Source organism: Trematomus bernacchii, unplaced genomic scaffold, assembly GCF_902827165.1.
Source record: "Trematomus bernacchii unplaced genomic scaffold, fTreBer1.1, whole genome shotgun sequence".
NCBI classification, from domain to species: Eukaryota; Metazoa; Chordata; class Actinopteri; order Perciformes; family Nototheniidae; genus Trematomus; species Trematomus bernacchii.
In genome coordinates this window covers 1-15,888 of record NW_022987809.1, presented here as the reverse complement: position 1 = coordinate 15,888, position 15,888 = coordinate 1, and the positions used below count along the sequence as shown (strand labels likewise).

The 15,888-nt window shown below is 41.3% G+C and overlaps 1 protein-coding gene across 1 annotated transcript; it reads left to right on the top strand.

Moving 5' to 3' along the window:
- Positions 1-8,802: 8,802 nt before the first annotated feature.
- On the top strand, positions 8,803-15,105 carry LOC117498747 (scavenger receptor cysteine-rich type 1 protein M130-like; the record flags this gene model as incomplete). Its single annotated transcript, XM_034150893.1, has 3 exons — positions 8,803-9,043; positions 10,261-10,581; positions 14,812-15,105. Coding segments are annotated over exons 1-3 (856 nt in total), but the record flags the coding sequence as incomplete, so codon positions are not given.
- Between the last annotated feature and the right edge of the window lie 783 nt (positions 15,106-15,888).

Below are 15,888 nucleotides of genomic sequence, written 5' to 3'. Positions count from 1 at the left end.
AAACAAACTATTACTACTAACTTTATTGTGAAATTAAAACAGAACGGTAAAAGAATAGTTTCCGGTCTATTCTGAGCCCGATCTCTGTAGATAAATAAAGAACTACGACAGATGTGTAATATTTAATGCAGCCGAACCATTCATTACAATGCATTCATGTGATGACTTTCAAAGAGTAAAGCAAGCACTGCTGAATTAAGTATGATTTTATCTTTCACAAAACGTTTTTTTTTCATATGGAATGCAGTTGGAGGTCAACCAATCACAGAGTTTGAGGACTAATCACGGGGTTTGTCGAGCAAAGCACATGGTGTAGTCCCAAAACGATAGCTGAGGATTCTGGGTAGTGTAGTGTCTTCTGCCATCCTAAACTCCGAAAAAATATTTGTTTCTCCGAATCGAAGGGGAAAAATAGAAAAGCATTGCACACAATTTAAACCAATCAATGTTGTGTAATTAACAAGGATAATCTGGTGTTTTTGAGTTGATGAGTAGTACAGATATCACTGTAAAATCAATCGACAGTAAGGAGAATAGTTACTTCTGGGTGTAAAATCCTCCGTTATCCAATGGGAATGGACGCTCACATTGCCTTTAAACAGCCGCCGACATGGACCGATGCGGTGCTTCCATGAGAGTCAAATGCCGCCGCCGATTGGAATACATTGCAATCAGTTGAAAGCTCTTTGCGTCCGTTTATGAAGCTGAAGGAGCCTCGGTGCGTCCCAACTGCACGCCACGGGACCCTGACCAAGCGTCGCTCCTGGACGTTTAGGGAGTGAGAGTGTGTTGGCCATGCTCCTTTATTGACTTATTTGCAGTCCACTGACATTCAAACGGAGTGAAACTATAAAAAAATAAGTTACAAGGCACGATCTCGTACATGCAAGTGTAACATACACAGATTAACACATAGGACCGCTAAGTGTAAACAAGGTAAATATAGCTAATACTAGCTTTACAATAAGCATGTATACAGGTATGAAGGTAGATATGGTGCAAAATGCGAGAGTGTGTAAAACGTGATGTGAGCACTTGCAGAAAAAAAAATCTGAGCTTCTGTGCATACATTTACACTTGTATAAAATATCCACGTATCTGTGAACCAAATTTGAAGTTACAAGCTACAAAAAGTTTTGTAGCTTGTAGAAAAATAATGAACTTAGTGATGAAATGTTCACTTGCAGAAAAATATATATTTTTAAAATATATTTTCCATTACAACTGCAACTTGGTTATTATAACCTCTCAAATCAGTCATTACAACTTCACGAATCTGCTCTGTGGCAGTATAAATCGACGAATCTGCGGCCTTGACTTTTGCTACACTTCTTGCGATGAATGTGTCGCAAAAGTAATTTTCACCTGTAGATGTGGGGGAGGGAGGGGGGTTGGAGTGAAGGGGCGGAGCTATCAGAACGACGAGGCTCGGGTCAGTCACACAGTCACAGCCAGTCAGGTCGAACCGGATGACTGCGGGGCTAACGGTCCGTGTCGCTACCAGTCCGCTGACATGGCGCGTCAATCAACGGTAAGTTTTGACCATTACTTCCCCAGTATTACTTTGAATATTATTATTGTGATTGAGGATTAAATCCGCTTTGAAGACCACCATTTTATATCGTGCAGTTTAACGTCAGTTAGCCAGCTAACGCTAGCTTTGTTGAGTTTATGCTAGCTAAACAAGTAGTGGTTGTAGTCTATACAGCAGTAATTAATATATTATAGCCTACTGCTTTGGCACTAACGGTTGATAACAGTTTATGAAAATAAAACCAATTGAACTGTACTGAAATAATGACAAGTTTTATAATTGTCTTGGGCTCCTGCTGTGTTTTTAAAGCCTTTGTAAATTATCCATGCTATTTTCTATTTAGAACGAAGACTTCAGAATCTTAAAATCCCAATTGTGCTAAATTCAACACTGGAATCAAGCAAATATTAATATGTTTTAAACATATTAATATTTGCTTGTCATGCTAACATTGTTTGCATGACATTAGTTATTTATATTTTCCCATCACTTAATTATACGTTTTATACATTTAAGTCAAGCTAAGGTACATGTGATGGTAGCTAGTTAGTACTCGTACCTGTGATGCCCATACTTGCCAACCCTCCCGATTTTCGCGGGAGACTCCCGATTTCACTGCCCTCTCCCGGTTTCCTCCCGGGGTCATATTTCTCCCTCATTTCCCCTGATTTCTGACAAAATCAGATTTACTCACGACTGTTTCCACTGAGGACTTTAATACAGCTACACCATTGTTTGGTTTCCATGGTAGCGCATCTCTTTAGTAGCGCGCGCAACTGAAAGTCTGAGAGGGTGTTCAGCATGGTGAGGAAGATAGTCACAGAACAAGAATGGACAACTTTACCCTCTGCTCACTCCTTTCCTGGTCCTCATCAAGGAAGGTGTTACAGGCAGCAAGGCATTGCACTTACAACTACAAGAATGTGTAGATGTTCTTTTCATCTTTAAAAGTCAGTTTCCCCCCTGCGAGGCTCCGGTGCTAACAGTTCTAACAGCTCCGGCGATCCACTAGCAACCCCCTGGCGCGGTGGTTTTTAATCTCTCCCGATTTCTGAGGTCTCAAGGTTGGCAAGTATGGTGATGCCTCCTCCAAACAGCATAATAACCAGACTGTACCATTAAAACTACAAGTACCAGTTCTAGATCCTTGACTTTAGACAAACAATTCAAAAGACAACATTTATTTAAAGACCAATCTTTACTTGAAGGTGCCTCTTAACCTGAGATATTAGTTATACAGTAATAGTATTGACAATCTAAAAAAACTGAGCAACTCAACGGTTCACTTTTATATTTCTTATTGTCTAAAGCATTTATTATTTTAATTTTTCCCCTCTCATATTCAGTGTGGACGGATTGAGACAGCGTGGTGTCCAGAGAGCTGCAGAGACTTCAGGGAGAAACCTCCGTCTGATGGACGTCCTGTCTGTTGGTTTGGCCGGAGAGGACTGAGGGTCTTTCCTCAGCGAGGAGGACCAGGCCTGATGGAGGAGCCCATGCTGGGCATAGCTGATACCAACTGCACAGGCCTTGTCTGTCACTTTAGTTGACTAAATATGTTTACTTATACATTTAACAGGTTTACAAAATGTTATTTAAAACATTTGTTATTTAAAACATTTTTGATTAACTTTTGGTTCACATTTCAATAAATTGTATTTGTATTTGCACTCCTTTTGTCCATTATTCTTACTGAAAATGTTAGATTACACATTCACATCTGACTGAAGATTGGCCCCATTTATTTGTGACGTTGCAAACTCTGCGGTACAAGGTACATGTTGTGAAGCTCATAAAGTAAGGCAAATAGAATTAATCAGCTGATGGAGTGTAGATGTGGAAATAGGTGCATCCGATCAGCTGACTTTGTTTTCACAATAAAAGTAGTTTCTTAGTGAATGTCCTGTACTGGTCTTAAAATCTCATAACATCAGCTTTTAATTTTCCTCTTGGATGTTCTTCTTGACCCTCAGAGAAGGAGAAAATGTTGAGTCGTGTCTTTCAGGCATGTCCTTTCCTAACAAAAATGACAGGAAACATAAAACATATTATTGCAGAACAAGTGTGTTATTTATGAAAGATGTGTGTTTGTGTGTTTAGGGGCTGTAGATATAATTATTTTGTAATTGTAATTTTTTTTTATTTCAACAGTGAGCTACAAAGACAATCAGATTATGAATGAATAGTATGAAATTCATCAACATTGAAATATATTTTATTATCAAAATAATATTTAACTGTTATCAAAACTTAGTGCAACTGTAGAAGCTTGCTCTGTTCTCTCACTGAAAGAATAACTTTTACCACGTTTTTTACAGACAATATTGAGAGATAAATAGTACTGTAGCCGTTCTCACTATGTGTTAAATACCTTTGCCTTCAATACATTAAATTAGAAAGCTGACAAAGTCATATTGCTTGTTAACATCTAAATGTAACCTTTTGCATGGAAAAACCCCTCAACTTCACTGATGTGTAGGTGATCTAGTATTTAGTATTGTTTAATGGATTGTATATCAGTGTATTAAAGTCAATACTTCATTTATTTAAACCAATATCTTTCTTGATTCTTTGTACAGTATGAAAAAAGAGTATTTGTACCTGAAGTGGCGACGTAAAACTGACACAAAACAACAACACACTTTTGCAGAGCCAATGGAGAGTTTCATCACCAGCACGGGGTAAAAACAAGCCCCCAGGAAGTGCGCCGGACTCAGATGAAAATATTCGTGGTGGCCAAACGGCGGTACTACACTTCCGTTTGGTTGCCAGGCCCGGAAACACTTTTTCCCATTGACTTACATGGGGAAAGAGTGGTCTGTAAATCGTTGGATAATTTTTTTTAAACTAAATAAACTACCCCGTATGAACACTTGTATAGCCCTTATTAAAAACATTCGTTCCTCAAGTTGTAAAAATGTGCTAATAACGTTATTCTGAGAGTTATTTCCCTCTGCATTATGAACGCGCATCCAACCCACGGGACCGCGCCGCCCGGCACGTTCATGTGATGTGACGTGTTCAGTACTACATGAGTTTTACCTTTACCCATGGATGCACAATAAGAACGGACCCATATCGCCTTACTGCCAGTGAGCCCACGGAGCTGTAATAATGGATATATTGCACATGTTTGCTGTAATTCATCATTTGTAAAATATTATATTACATGGGCTGTATGATGTAAATCTTGTATTAAAGAAAGTTAATATTACCGACGTAGATTAACGTCCCTGTAGCTTCTTATTGCACTTGCAATATACCATTAAAGGAGTTGAACGTTGCTGTTTGCTATTACTATAATACCACGCAGGGATAAACCAGAGTTTACAACCTTTGCATGTGGGCACAACACGTTTTGACCCAGATTAATTAGCTATACCATGATATCGCCCGAGGAAGTCGTCATACTTATACATATATAAATAAAGATATATGTGTCAAAGCTCTAATCAAATAACAGTTGTATTATTTATACTTGTATATATATATATATATATATATATGTATATAGCCTGTGTTGTATATGTATACACACAAATGAACAACCTTGTGTGTGTCAAATAACAAGTTGTATTGTAGTGTTTATTTTAGTGTTGTTTTATGCTTATCCACATTTTGATTTCAGAGCACAGGAGAATGCTGGGCACAACATAAAGCTCAACAGTGAAGCTGGCAATGCTGAACAAAACCATCTAGAGTTATAATATTTATTCAGCTGAAAAAGTCAAAGCTCTACGAAAATGTAATTAAAAAGACATTAGCATTTCAGGTAGAAATCAGCATTTTATATAGAAATTCACAAATATAAGAAATTAAACCTAAAAGAGATGTTACAAAATGTATACCTCTGATGGCTGGCATAGTAAAACTAGGTGAAAAAAATAGTGACAACAATTTGAATACAATTTATATAGATTAAAAGTTAATATAATATTGATTACAATGATTCTATTAAAAAATCCACCAAACATGATCAACAGGAAAGCCCTCTGAAGGCATGTTATGGTTTGAAAAAAAGTTGAGGATGGGGTCCAGACAGTTAAATCAGGAGAGACTTCATTTTGTTTAAAGAACATTTATTGACACATGCCATATGATAAATGTTAAGTCTTTGGCGATTAGACCCCGATCCTGAAATCGTATATATCTAAAGGGGGAAATGCAGCCGTGAGCATATAGGGAACCCCCCGGGGTCTAGACACTGGTGATGATGCTGAAGATCTGGATTTGATGAGGAGATGGGATGAAGAGGAGGTGTGATGAGGTCTTTGGATTAGCTCTCCTGGCACTGGATATGATGAAAGGAGATGGGATGAAGAGGAGGTGTGATGAGGTTTTTGGATTAACTATCCTGGCACTGGATATGATGAAAGGAGATGGGATGAAGAGGAGATGTGATGAGAAATGCTGTTTTCAATGGGTGAAGGTATTGATGCACGGATCAATGCAATCCTTTACAACAGCATTCCACTATGGTTGGGGATGTCTGTAAAAAAAGGAGAAATAATCTTAAACAAAACAAGTGTCGCAATATAGGGAAACAAACTGTGACAAAAACATATCAATTAGATCAGAATCAGAATACATTTACATTGTTACAGCAGAAAAGAGCCAAAGACAGCCTAATGTTACTTAAAGTATGCATACAAAAAGTATTAAAGATTAAAAACCAGAAATTATAATAAAAAAAGTTACACATTTTACAAAATACACATCCTGTAACAGTTTGGAGGATTTAGCAGCCTGGTATATTACACAGTTTTAGCGGCATATATGTATATATATATAAATATATATATATATATATATATACACACACATGGTTGGTATTTAACAACAAGGGGTGTTATAGTCTGTGTTTGTAGTGTGTGATATTGGTATTTATGGAAACATTTTACACCTTTCCTTCAAGTATTATACGTTTTAGTTACTTGTTGGGTACTTAACATGAATAATCATGGTTACTATCCTTTTACTCCATCACATTTCAAAGAGAAATAGGCTATTGTTATTTTAACTCCACCACAGTAGTCCATCATCAGCTTTACTTTTTAGATAAAGATTTAAATCACAATTGATCATAACTCCAAATACATATATTTGTATATATTACCAAGTGGTTTCATGTAGGCTACAACCCACACACGTATCATGCTAAATTAAGCTCTGTTGCTTGGATATAACTAGATCCTGTTACATCAGCGTAATATAAAAGTAGCCTACATAACGACTGATGTGTACATTAGCATAATTACTAGCTAGCCGCTAGCTGCTAACTGCCACGGGCGCCTCGTTCATATCAAATCCATCATAATAACAATCCATTACCATGCTGTCATGAACGCGCGGTGCTGTTACGTGCTTCTTCTTCTTCTTCTTCTTCTCTTGAAATTGACGTGCTTGATGTGAACGAGCATTTTGGGGAGCGTGGTTAAAGTTGCGCATGCGCTATGAGCGCACATACGGGTACTTCTCAGGCATGACGGGTAATCTGTGACGTTTCGCTCTCTCAAAAGTTGGGCCATTTTATCATCATGCGCCAATGAGCAACTCTCATAGGAATGAATAAGGCCCCGCCTCCCACGCTGTATCCAGTTCTTATTATACATCCATGGGTAAAAACCACCAATGAGCGCTCAGCTCGAGATACCAGCGAGTCGTTTCCCATCAAGCATTTCGCTTCCGCAGCCCGTGGAGTGAAACTGCGCCGCCTCGCCGTGCCTCGCTCTCAAGTCTGCGGGCGTCTTTGTCCCGCGAGATTTCAACGTCTCATGTAGGCGAGCCTCCAGAGCAAGTCGGACAAAATGACTAACCATCATGCAACGCACTAGCAAGACGGCGATCGCAATTGTGCAGGTCTGCGTCGGTCTCGCTCGTCTCAAACAAGCCTAATGTCTACTGTCATGCTATTCAGTTCACTTTCTCCTACTTCCTGTACCAGGTTTCCTGTCTAACCTTCAGTACAAATTTTACAAAAATATAAATGTGCAAATATGAAACATACAGGTCAATATCACCTTGCTATTGGTAGCTGAACTGTCAATACCCCAAAACATATTCTTAGATATAAATACCTAATTTTGAGTTATTTAGACACAATTAACACTTATAGTTTAATGTCTTGTTACATAAGAATAGATCATATTTGTTAAGTGTTATTATGGGGAAATTACTATTCTTGTGGTAATACTGCCTTATTAGGCCTGTTGTGGCATCCAAGGTTTCCTTTTGCCACTATAGAGCGGGGTTGACGACACGCAATCCAAAGCAATAAGCAGCCGAAGGTTTTCAGTCAAAAAATGTAATTTATTAACAATAAAGTATTGACTTAAATAGTCTCAAAATAACAAATCTAAATCAATATTTCAGCGATATACTTTCTTATATAAACTATACTTTGCAGTCCAATTTGCAACACTAATTTCTGTTTACAATTTGCGGTCGAAAAACTGTTCCGCTCCCCATCTCATCAGGTCTCAGAGCACCGCGGCTGTCCTCAATTACCTCACTTAAATAAACACCGGAAGGTACAAGGAAACAGATCATATTTACGATATAAAATAAACAATAATTTCATCAAAAGATATTCACCATGGCAATATAAATCATTTTGCATCATTAATTCATTTATCAAATTATGAATCTAAATAATAACGTTGACTTCATTGTGGCTCTAACAAGGCCCATATTGAGCAGAGCATATTAAGACCAAAACTCATGTACAACAACTTCCTTACTTACAATAAATAACCACTAATTAGAGGGTTATTGAGGAAAAACTCTCAACTAATGGCTTAGTACTTGTAGAATATGGTCATGTAGAATAAGGCATTAATAAGTGTTTTATAATGACTAATAAAGAGCCAATATACTGCTAATAAGCATGTTAATTAACAACTAGTTGATGGTTAATATGTGTACCGTAATATAAAGTGTTACCAGTAATTCAAACCTGTACTTACAGTACTTGAACTCATTTTGTTGAATACATGTGATGTAGTAGTATTATAAAACCATATACTCCAGTAAAGTAATTCAAACCTGTACTTACAGTACTTGAGTATATGTACTTTATTACTTCCCACCACCGGTTTATAGAGAGCTGGAGTTAATGATCTGATTATCACTCGGAAGTATTAATAGTATAAATGATTAATTATTAAAATATGCTAATATCAATGAAGGTACATGACTCTCTTGTTTCTCTCCAGAGCCTGGTGTTAGGCTGGTGAGAGAGAGAGAGTCGCTGTGCAGGAGACCTGGAGATGGAAGATGAGGGAAAATGGAGACCATCGGCGGGCGATGACTCTGTCTGGAACCTGAAGGCAGCAGGAGTCGCCTGCAGAGAGCTGGACTGTGGCTCTGCTGTTTCTGTGGGAGAGAGAGAGGAGTCCTCATGGAGACCTGTGTGGTGGATCGATCCTGACTGTGTTCAGTCTGGATCTGCTCTGAGGGAGTGTGCACAATATTCTTCCTCTAAAGACATCCTGACTCTCAGCTGCTCAGGTAAACCCATCAATGACATTATCAGTGACATCATCAGTGACATCATCAGTGACATCATCGATGACATTTTCATTTATTGTTTTCATTTTCTTGTTTTTAGAATTAAAAAATACACAAACCCAAATAACAAATGATGAACAGTGTATGAAGCAGCCGGGCGTTGTGGGTGGGCTACTGGGTCTATAGGCCCACCCACTCATTCATCAACAATGACTGAGAGAAAATATAGCTTACCGGATTTTTATTTGTGATTATCTAAATGAATAATTAAATAATTAAATAATAGCAAAAATAAGTTTCCCTTTAAAAAATGCATACAATTAGAAGCAACATTTATTAACGTATTCAGGCTTCTGTTGTGTGAGATGTTCTATCCAATCACAACAGGCCAATGTAAAATAGCCTGTTGTGATTGGCCTACATAGTTCACATAGTCGAAGCGCGGCGCAAACACAATGTAGGACGTCCCACAGACCCCGCAGATGAAGGAGGAAAATATAGCACTCATTTACAGAGTCACAAGAATCCATGTTCAGAGTTTTCAAAAGAGTGAGAGGGGAGAGGCCAGAACCATCATCCTCACAGCAGGGGCCGTCTCACTCCAGATTCTGCCTCTCTATGCTTTCTGTGTCTCTAAAATGTATCAATGTAATGTGAAACAAAAGAAATGAACAAGCAGTATTACATTTCATTTCACTCATTGCAGCCTGGAGCACGGCTGATATGAAGAGTCATGAAACCCACCGGGTTATTTGGAGCCTCCACCTCTAGAATGATACAATTCACCATTTAATGGAAAACACGAGATCAATATACAAACAACAGCTTGAATTCAATGATGACGCCATGTTTGAAGAACAACGTGTTTACAAACACCAATCAGATAACACATGTGAAACACACATGTGAGAGTAAAGAATGAAACCTTTTGAAAGTGTCTGTGTGAGAGCAGAGGTGGAGCTGAGCAGGAGCAGAGGATCTGCAGAGGAGGAGGTTTTGTTGAAGACACAGGGAAAGGGTTCACTAATGGAGACCACTTGCTAGAGGGTATCAGATGTAGATGTGAGGGTACCTGCAGTCTGTGTTCTTATAAACATGTGTTCTGTTGTTCATCATCAACTCATGTTGGAACTGAGTCCAGTTTGAATCTCTGAAATATAGTTTCATCTCTTTGATGGTGTGTCTTTGACCTCTGTTTGATCTTCTGTCCTCTGCAGACTCTGTCAGGCTGCTGGGGGGGACTGGTCTGTGCTCAGGCAGACTGGAGGTGAACTCTGACCAGTCTAACCAGTCTAACCCGTCCTGGTCCTCAGTGTGTGAGGCTGACTTTGACCAGCAGGATGCTCAGGTGGTCTGCCGGCAGCTGGGCTGTGGGGCTCCTTCAGTCCTCCAGGGGGCGCTCTATGGAGAAGGGGAGGCTCCAATGGGGACCAAAGAGTTCCAGTGTGGAGGCCATGAGTCTGCTCTCCTGGACTGTAGCTCAGCCTCAGAGAGAAACACCTGCCCACCTGGCACAGCTGTTAGCCTCACCTGCTCAGGTAGAGAGGAGCTGTGATTGGTTCATTCTGTTCTCATTCTGTTCTCATCAAACTCACTTTATTCTCTCTCTGATCACTCTCTTGTTTCTCTTCAGAGCCTGGTGGTGTTAGGCTGGAGGGAGGAGAGAGTCGCTGTGCAGGAGACCTGGAGGTGGAACATCTGGGAGAATGGAGACCAGTGGGCGTCTACCCTCTCTGGACCCTGAAGGCAGCAGGAGTCGCCTGCAGAGAGCTCGACTGTGGCTCTGCTGTTTCTGTGGGACTGAGATATGAGTCCTCAGAGAGACTTGCGTGGTGGATGAGCTCTCACTGTGTTCAGTCTGGATCTCCTCTGAGGGAGTGTGCAGCATCACGTTCCTCTCCCTACATCCTGACTCTCACCTGCTCAGGTAAGCTTATCTGTGACATCATCAGTGACATCATCAGTGACATCATCTAAGACAGTCGTTTTAAGCAACCACAGTTCATGGGGGGGTTAACCGAGATTAAAAAGTGTCTGGAACAAATCCAGACATGATATAAACGTCACTGAACATTCATCTGGTAGCAGAGTGACATCTCATTTAGTATCTGTGGAGGAAACTTCTGTGTAGTAATGCATGGAGTCACCGACTCAGGAAGGAGACACGGTGAGAGTTGGAGCTTTGATGTCAAACACTGATGGGTTTATTCAGAGTATTCGGCCGGAGGATTCACATCACAAATCAAAGAGTCAGAGGTTCTGACCACACGGTAGAGTTGCCACGTCAATTCTGAAGAACCTCTCTCTATGCTAGACCTTTTAACAGGTTCACAGAGAGAAATCAACATCTCTGAAGGAGTAGACTAAACACTGAATCATCTGCGTCCAACGCTCATGGCCTCAAGGATTTCACATCCGAGAGCCCACAAACACCGATAAAGAAATGCTTCAGTGTTCTCACAACAATTACCCTACGTGCCAGTCAAGTTGACCGGTCTCACACTGGTGACAACAACATGGCACCAAGGCCTTTCCTTAGAGGAGATAACATATGTCAGAGTAAAAGGTTAGATATCTAGAAGAATTATTCCTTAACAGTATCCTTCACAATCTGTATGAAAATCCGTCTGATATTCATGTGGCAGAAGCTTTGTTTGTTTATTACGGGTAATCAGGTGTAATCAATACATACACAAGGTTTAAAATCAGAACATACGTAATATTTAATATGAGAGAGACTTTATATTTAACATCCTTTATTTAGGACACAGTGTTTACAATTTCCACTGACAGCTAAATGTATGTTTCTCTGTGAATATGCATCAGTGCACGGTACATTGAGGAGCAGCTGGTGTTAGGAGAGCGTTAGCTGAATGCTGGATGGGTTGGGGGCATGTCTCTTCTGGGGCCCCCAGAGGGTCTTGCTGTGCCACTGCTCACAGCCATGAGGCCAGATCAATGAAAGCAGGATACATCCTTTACCGTCAAACTGGGTCTGAACACAGCTGCCTGTGTGCGCTTGATCAATACTTTCTGATGTTCTATTTATGATATGCTACTTATCAGCTACATGGCCCTAACGTGTGAAGTTACACAAGCATCTGTACCAGAGAGGAGGAGATGAAGAGAGCAGGAGGGTCAGAGCAGGAGGAAGAGGAGGAGATGAAGAGAGCAGGAGGGTCAGAGCAGGAGGAAGAGGAGGAGATGAAGAGACCAGGAGGGTCAGAGCAGGAGGAAGAGGAGGAGATGAAGAGAGCAGGAGGGTCAGAGCAGGAGGAAGAGGAGGAGATGAAGAGAGCAGGAGGGTCAGAGCAGGAGGAAGAGGAGGAGATGAAGAGAGCAGGAGGGTCAGAGCAGGAGGAAGAGGAGAAGATGAAGAGAGCAGGAGGGTCAGAGCAGGAGGAAGAGGAGGAGATGAAGAGAGCAGGAGGGTCAGAGCAGGAGGAAGAGGAGGAGATGAAGAGAGCAGGAGGGTCAGAGCAGGAGGAAGAGGAGGAGATGAAGACATTAGTGAAGAAGAAGACATGTATGTGAGGAATACAGATGAAGTGTCAGAAAGAGGGCCAGAGGCAGGGATCAGGAGGCAGAGGAGACTCCAGCTGGACCACATGGTATGTTCTTCTTCTCCTCACATCTTCCATCACAGCAGCTCAATCTAGCAGCTCTTAGTATTGACACATATTGAAATGTGTTGCTGCACAGGTCACCTCTAGCTCTCTGAAGAGATGGGTGATGTCATGTGTGTACTTCATTATAACTAAGTACTTTGACTGTACTCACAGTACACAGAGTTCTAGGGTACCATGAGTACTTTCTGCTGTTTTATACTATATGTTAGTTTGTTAGTCTGAACACCTTGTTTCTCTTGTGCATTAAGAACACTTGTGTTAGGCCATGATTTAACCATAAATAGGTTTTATATACAGAATGAAATACCACGTACTGTCGGCCCTCCCATGCCACCCTGACCTCTTGCCCCCCCTTTGCCTCCCCATGTAAAATGTTCTAGAACCCCCACTGTGCAGGTGTGAGGTGAGACAGGTAACACACTGCTGCTGCTCCGGCAGTGATAACTGGGAGCCTCTTATTAGGAATAGAACAGCGAACATGTCTGCAAACACAAACTCTGTCAGAAGTGTGCAGCTGTTAAAGCCACTGACAGCCGATCCAGCAGCGATCAGGAATCACAAACGGAAGTCCTTTAACTTCACACTCCGAGGAAAGGACGTCTCATTGCTCTGAAAACACATTTCCTTACTCCCTCCCTCTTCGTGTGGAGGAAAGGACGCAAGTGAGGGAAGCATGGACTCAAGTTCAGAGACTTAGGATGGACCTCATATCGTGTTCTTCCAAGCTAGAGTAGAAGTGATATCAACATTGTTTTCCGCTTCGTTCTGATGCCTTAGTTTTACCGGGAAGTGGGCAGGGCAGTCATTTAGCTCGAAAGGGACGCACTCATGTGATTGGCTTAAATGATGCAGACATCTGATTGGCTACAGAAACTCCCACCTTGAATACATTCATTTGTGAATCTAGCGGCGTCAGGGTGTCTCAGAAATCCACTCACAAAAGCATTTTTTATAGAAATGTAACAACATCAAATCTGTTATTGATGCACAACATTTAACACTTTTAAAGTCATGTATTTGTGGATTTATATTGCATTTATTTAAAACAATAACTATTTGTGTGTGGATCAGAAATATATTTGTGAAACTTTTTTTGCATTTTTACAAAACGCTAATTATTTGTGTTTGCATTGAAACATATTAGTGTGGATGGAGACATGTATGTCTGCTGCCTCAGGAGTCGCCTGGGACAACCAGTCTGAAAGGACTCCTGCTTCAGCTCCACCTCTCTCTGAGCCTCTGGTTTCCAGCAGCAGGTTCTTTGGGTTCCACCATAACAGCACCAAGACCTCCTGGACACAGCTTTGATCAGCTCAGCCGGGGCTCCTCGAGGCGTCCTTCACCCAGAGAAGCTCCTTCAGAGCAGAGTCCGGCTCCTTTGGCTTTCATCTTTTAGAATTCATTTTCTAATAGGATTTTTGTTCTAGGATCAGATTCTATTAGATAGGTGAGAAATAATAAAACCTTTTTTTAAAACATGATGTTGAGTCCCTGAGCAGAAGGAGCAGAGGATCTGTTGAAGACACAGAGAAAGGGTTCACTAATGGAGACCACTTGCTAGAGGGTATCAGATGTAGATGTGAGGGTACCTGCAGTCTGTGTTCTTATAAACATGTGTTCTGTTGTTCATCATTAACTCATGTTGGAACTGAGTCCAGTTTGAATCTCTGAAATATTGTTTCATCTCTTTGATGGTGTGTCTTTGACCTCTGTTTGACCTTCTGTCCTCTGCAGACTCTGTCAGGCTGCTGGGGGGGACTGGTCTGTGCTCAGGCAGACTGGAGCTGAACTCTGACCAGTCTAACCAGTCTAACCCGTCCTGGTCCTCAGTGTGTGAGGCTGACTTTGACCAGCAGGATGCTCAGGTGGTCTGCCGGCAGCTGGGCTGTGGGGCTCCTTCAGTCCTCCAGGGGGCGCTCTATGGAGAAGGGGAGGCTCCAATGTGGACCAAAGAGTTCCAGTGTGGAGGCCATGAGTCTGCTCTCCTGGACTGTAGCTCAGCCTCAGAGAGAAACACCTGCTCACCTGGCACAGCTGTTAGCCTCACCTGCTCAGGTAGAGAGGAGCTGTGATTGGTTCATTCTGTTCTCATCAAACTCACTTTATTCTCTCTCTGATCACTCTCTTGTTTCTCTTCAGAGCCTGGTGGTGTTAAGCTGGAGGGAGGAGAGAGTCGCTGTGCAGGAGACCTGGAGGTGGAACATCTGGGAGAATGGAGACCAGTGGACGGCTCTTACTCTCTCTGGACCCTGAAGGCAGCAGAAGTCGCCTGCAGAGAGCTCGACTGTGGCTCTGCTGTTTCTGTACAGAGAGAGGAGTCCTCAAAGAGATCTGTGTGGAGGATCAGATCTGACTGTGTTGAGTCTGGATCTGCTCTGAGGGAGTGTGCAGCATCAGCTTCCTCTTCCCACTTCCTGAATCTCACCTGCTCAGGTAAGCCCATCAGTGACATTGTTTATGACATCATGTCCTCTGTCTCTTTGTTAGTCTCTCTCTCTCTCTCTCTCTCTCTCTCTCTCTCTCTCTCTCTCTCTCTCTCTGACAAAGAGACAATCCCTCTCTGCTACCTGGACTGTCACAGACTGAAAGCTCTTTGTAATGTCTTCAAAGCGGTGTCTTCAGACTGTGAGGAGGTTTTCACAGAGACTGTTTTTATTGTTGCTGCTGGGGCAGGCAAACATGTGGATCTCCAAAAGCAGGAACAACAAAGTAAACAGTACAGCAGCTCAGCAACTCACTAACATGTGTTTCTCTTGGTGAAAGCAAGAGTGAGTTTAGATTTTAGATTGCACTCTCTGATGAGAAACATGGAGGAGATTTTAAACTGTTAGTGTTTCACTCCATCTGTGAGCTCTGTGGTGGAGGGGAGACCTTGGTTTTATACTCTGTTTCTAGGTATAAGTATAATCACTGAGCGATCAGGACTCGTGACAGGGGAAGCAAACACAGACGTCACAACACGTGAATTACGGAACATTCACGGGAAATCGTCTCAAATTAGCTGTTATTCTGATCAAAAGTTGTGTTCAATGGCATTAAAATGATAAAAACGCCGCTGAAGGTTAATCCATAGGTTAATCCAATGTGTCTGTGTCACTTTGAAAGGATTACTGATAATCCATCATTGCATTTTTATGTAAAAAACGGAGATTTCATATTATTTTTCTTTTTATAAATCTCTCTAAAGAGGTCAAATGTCACTTGTGTTGCCATCAA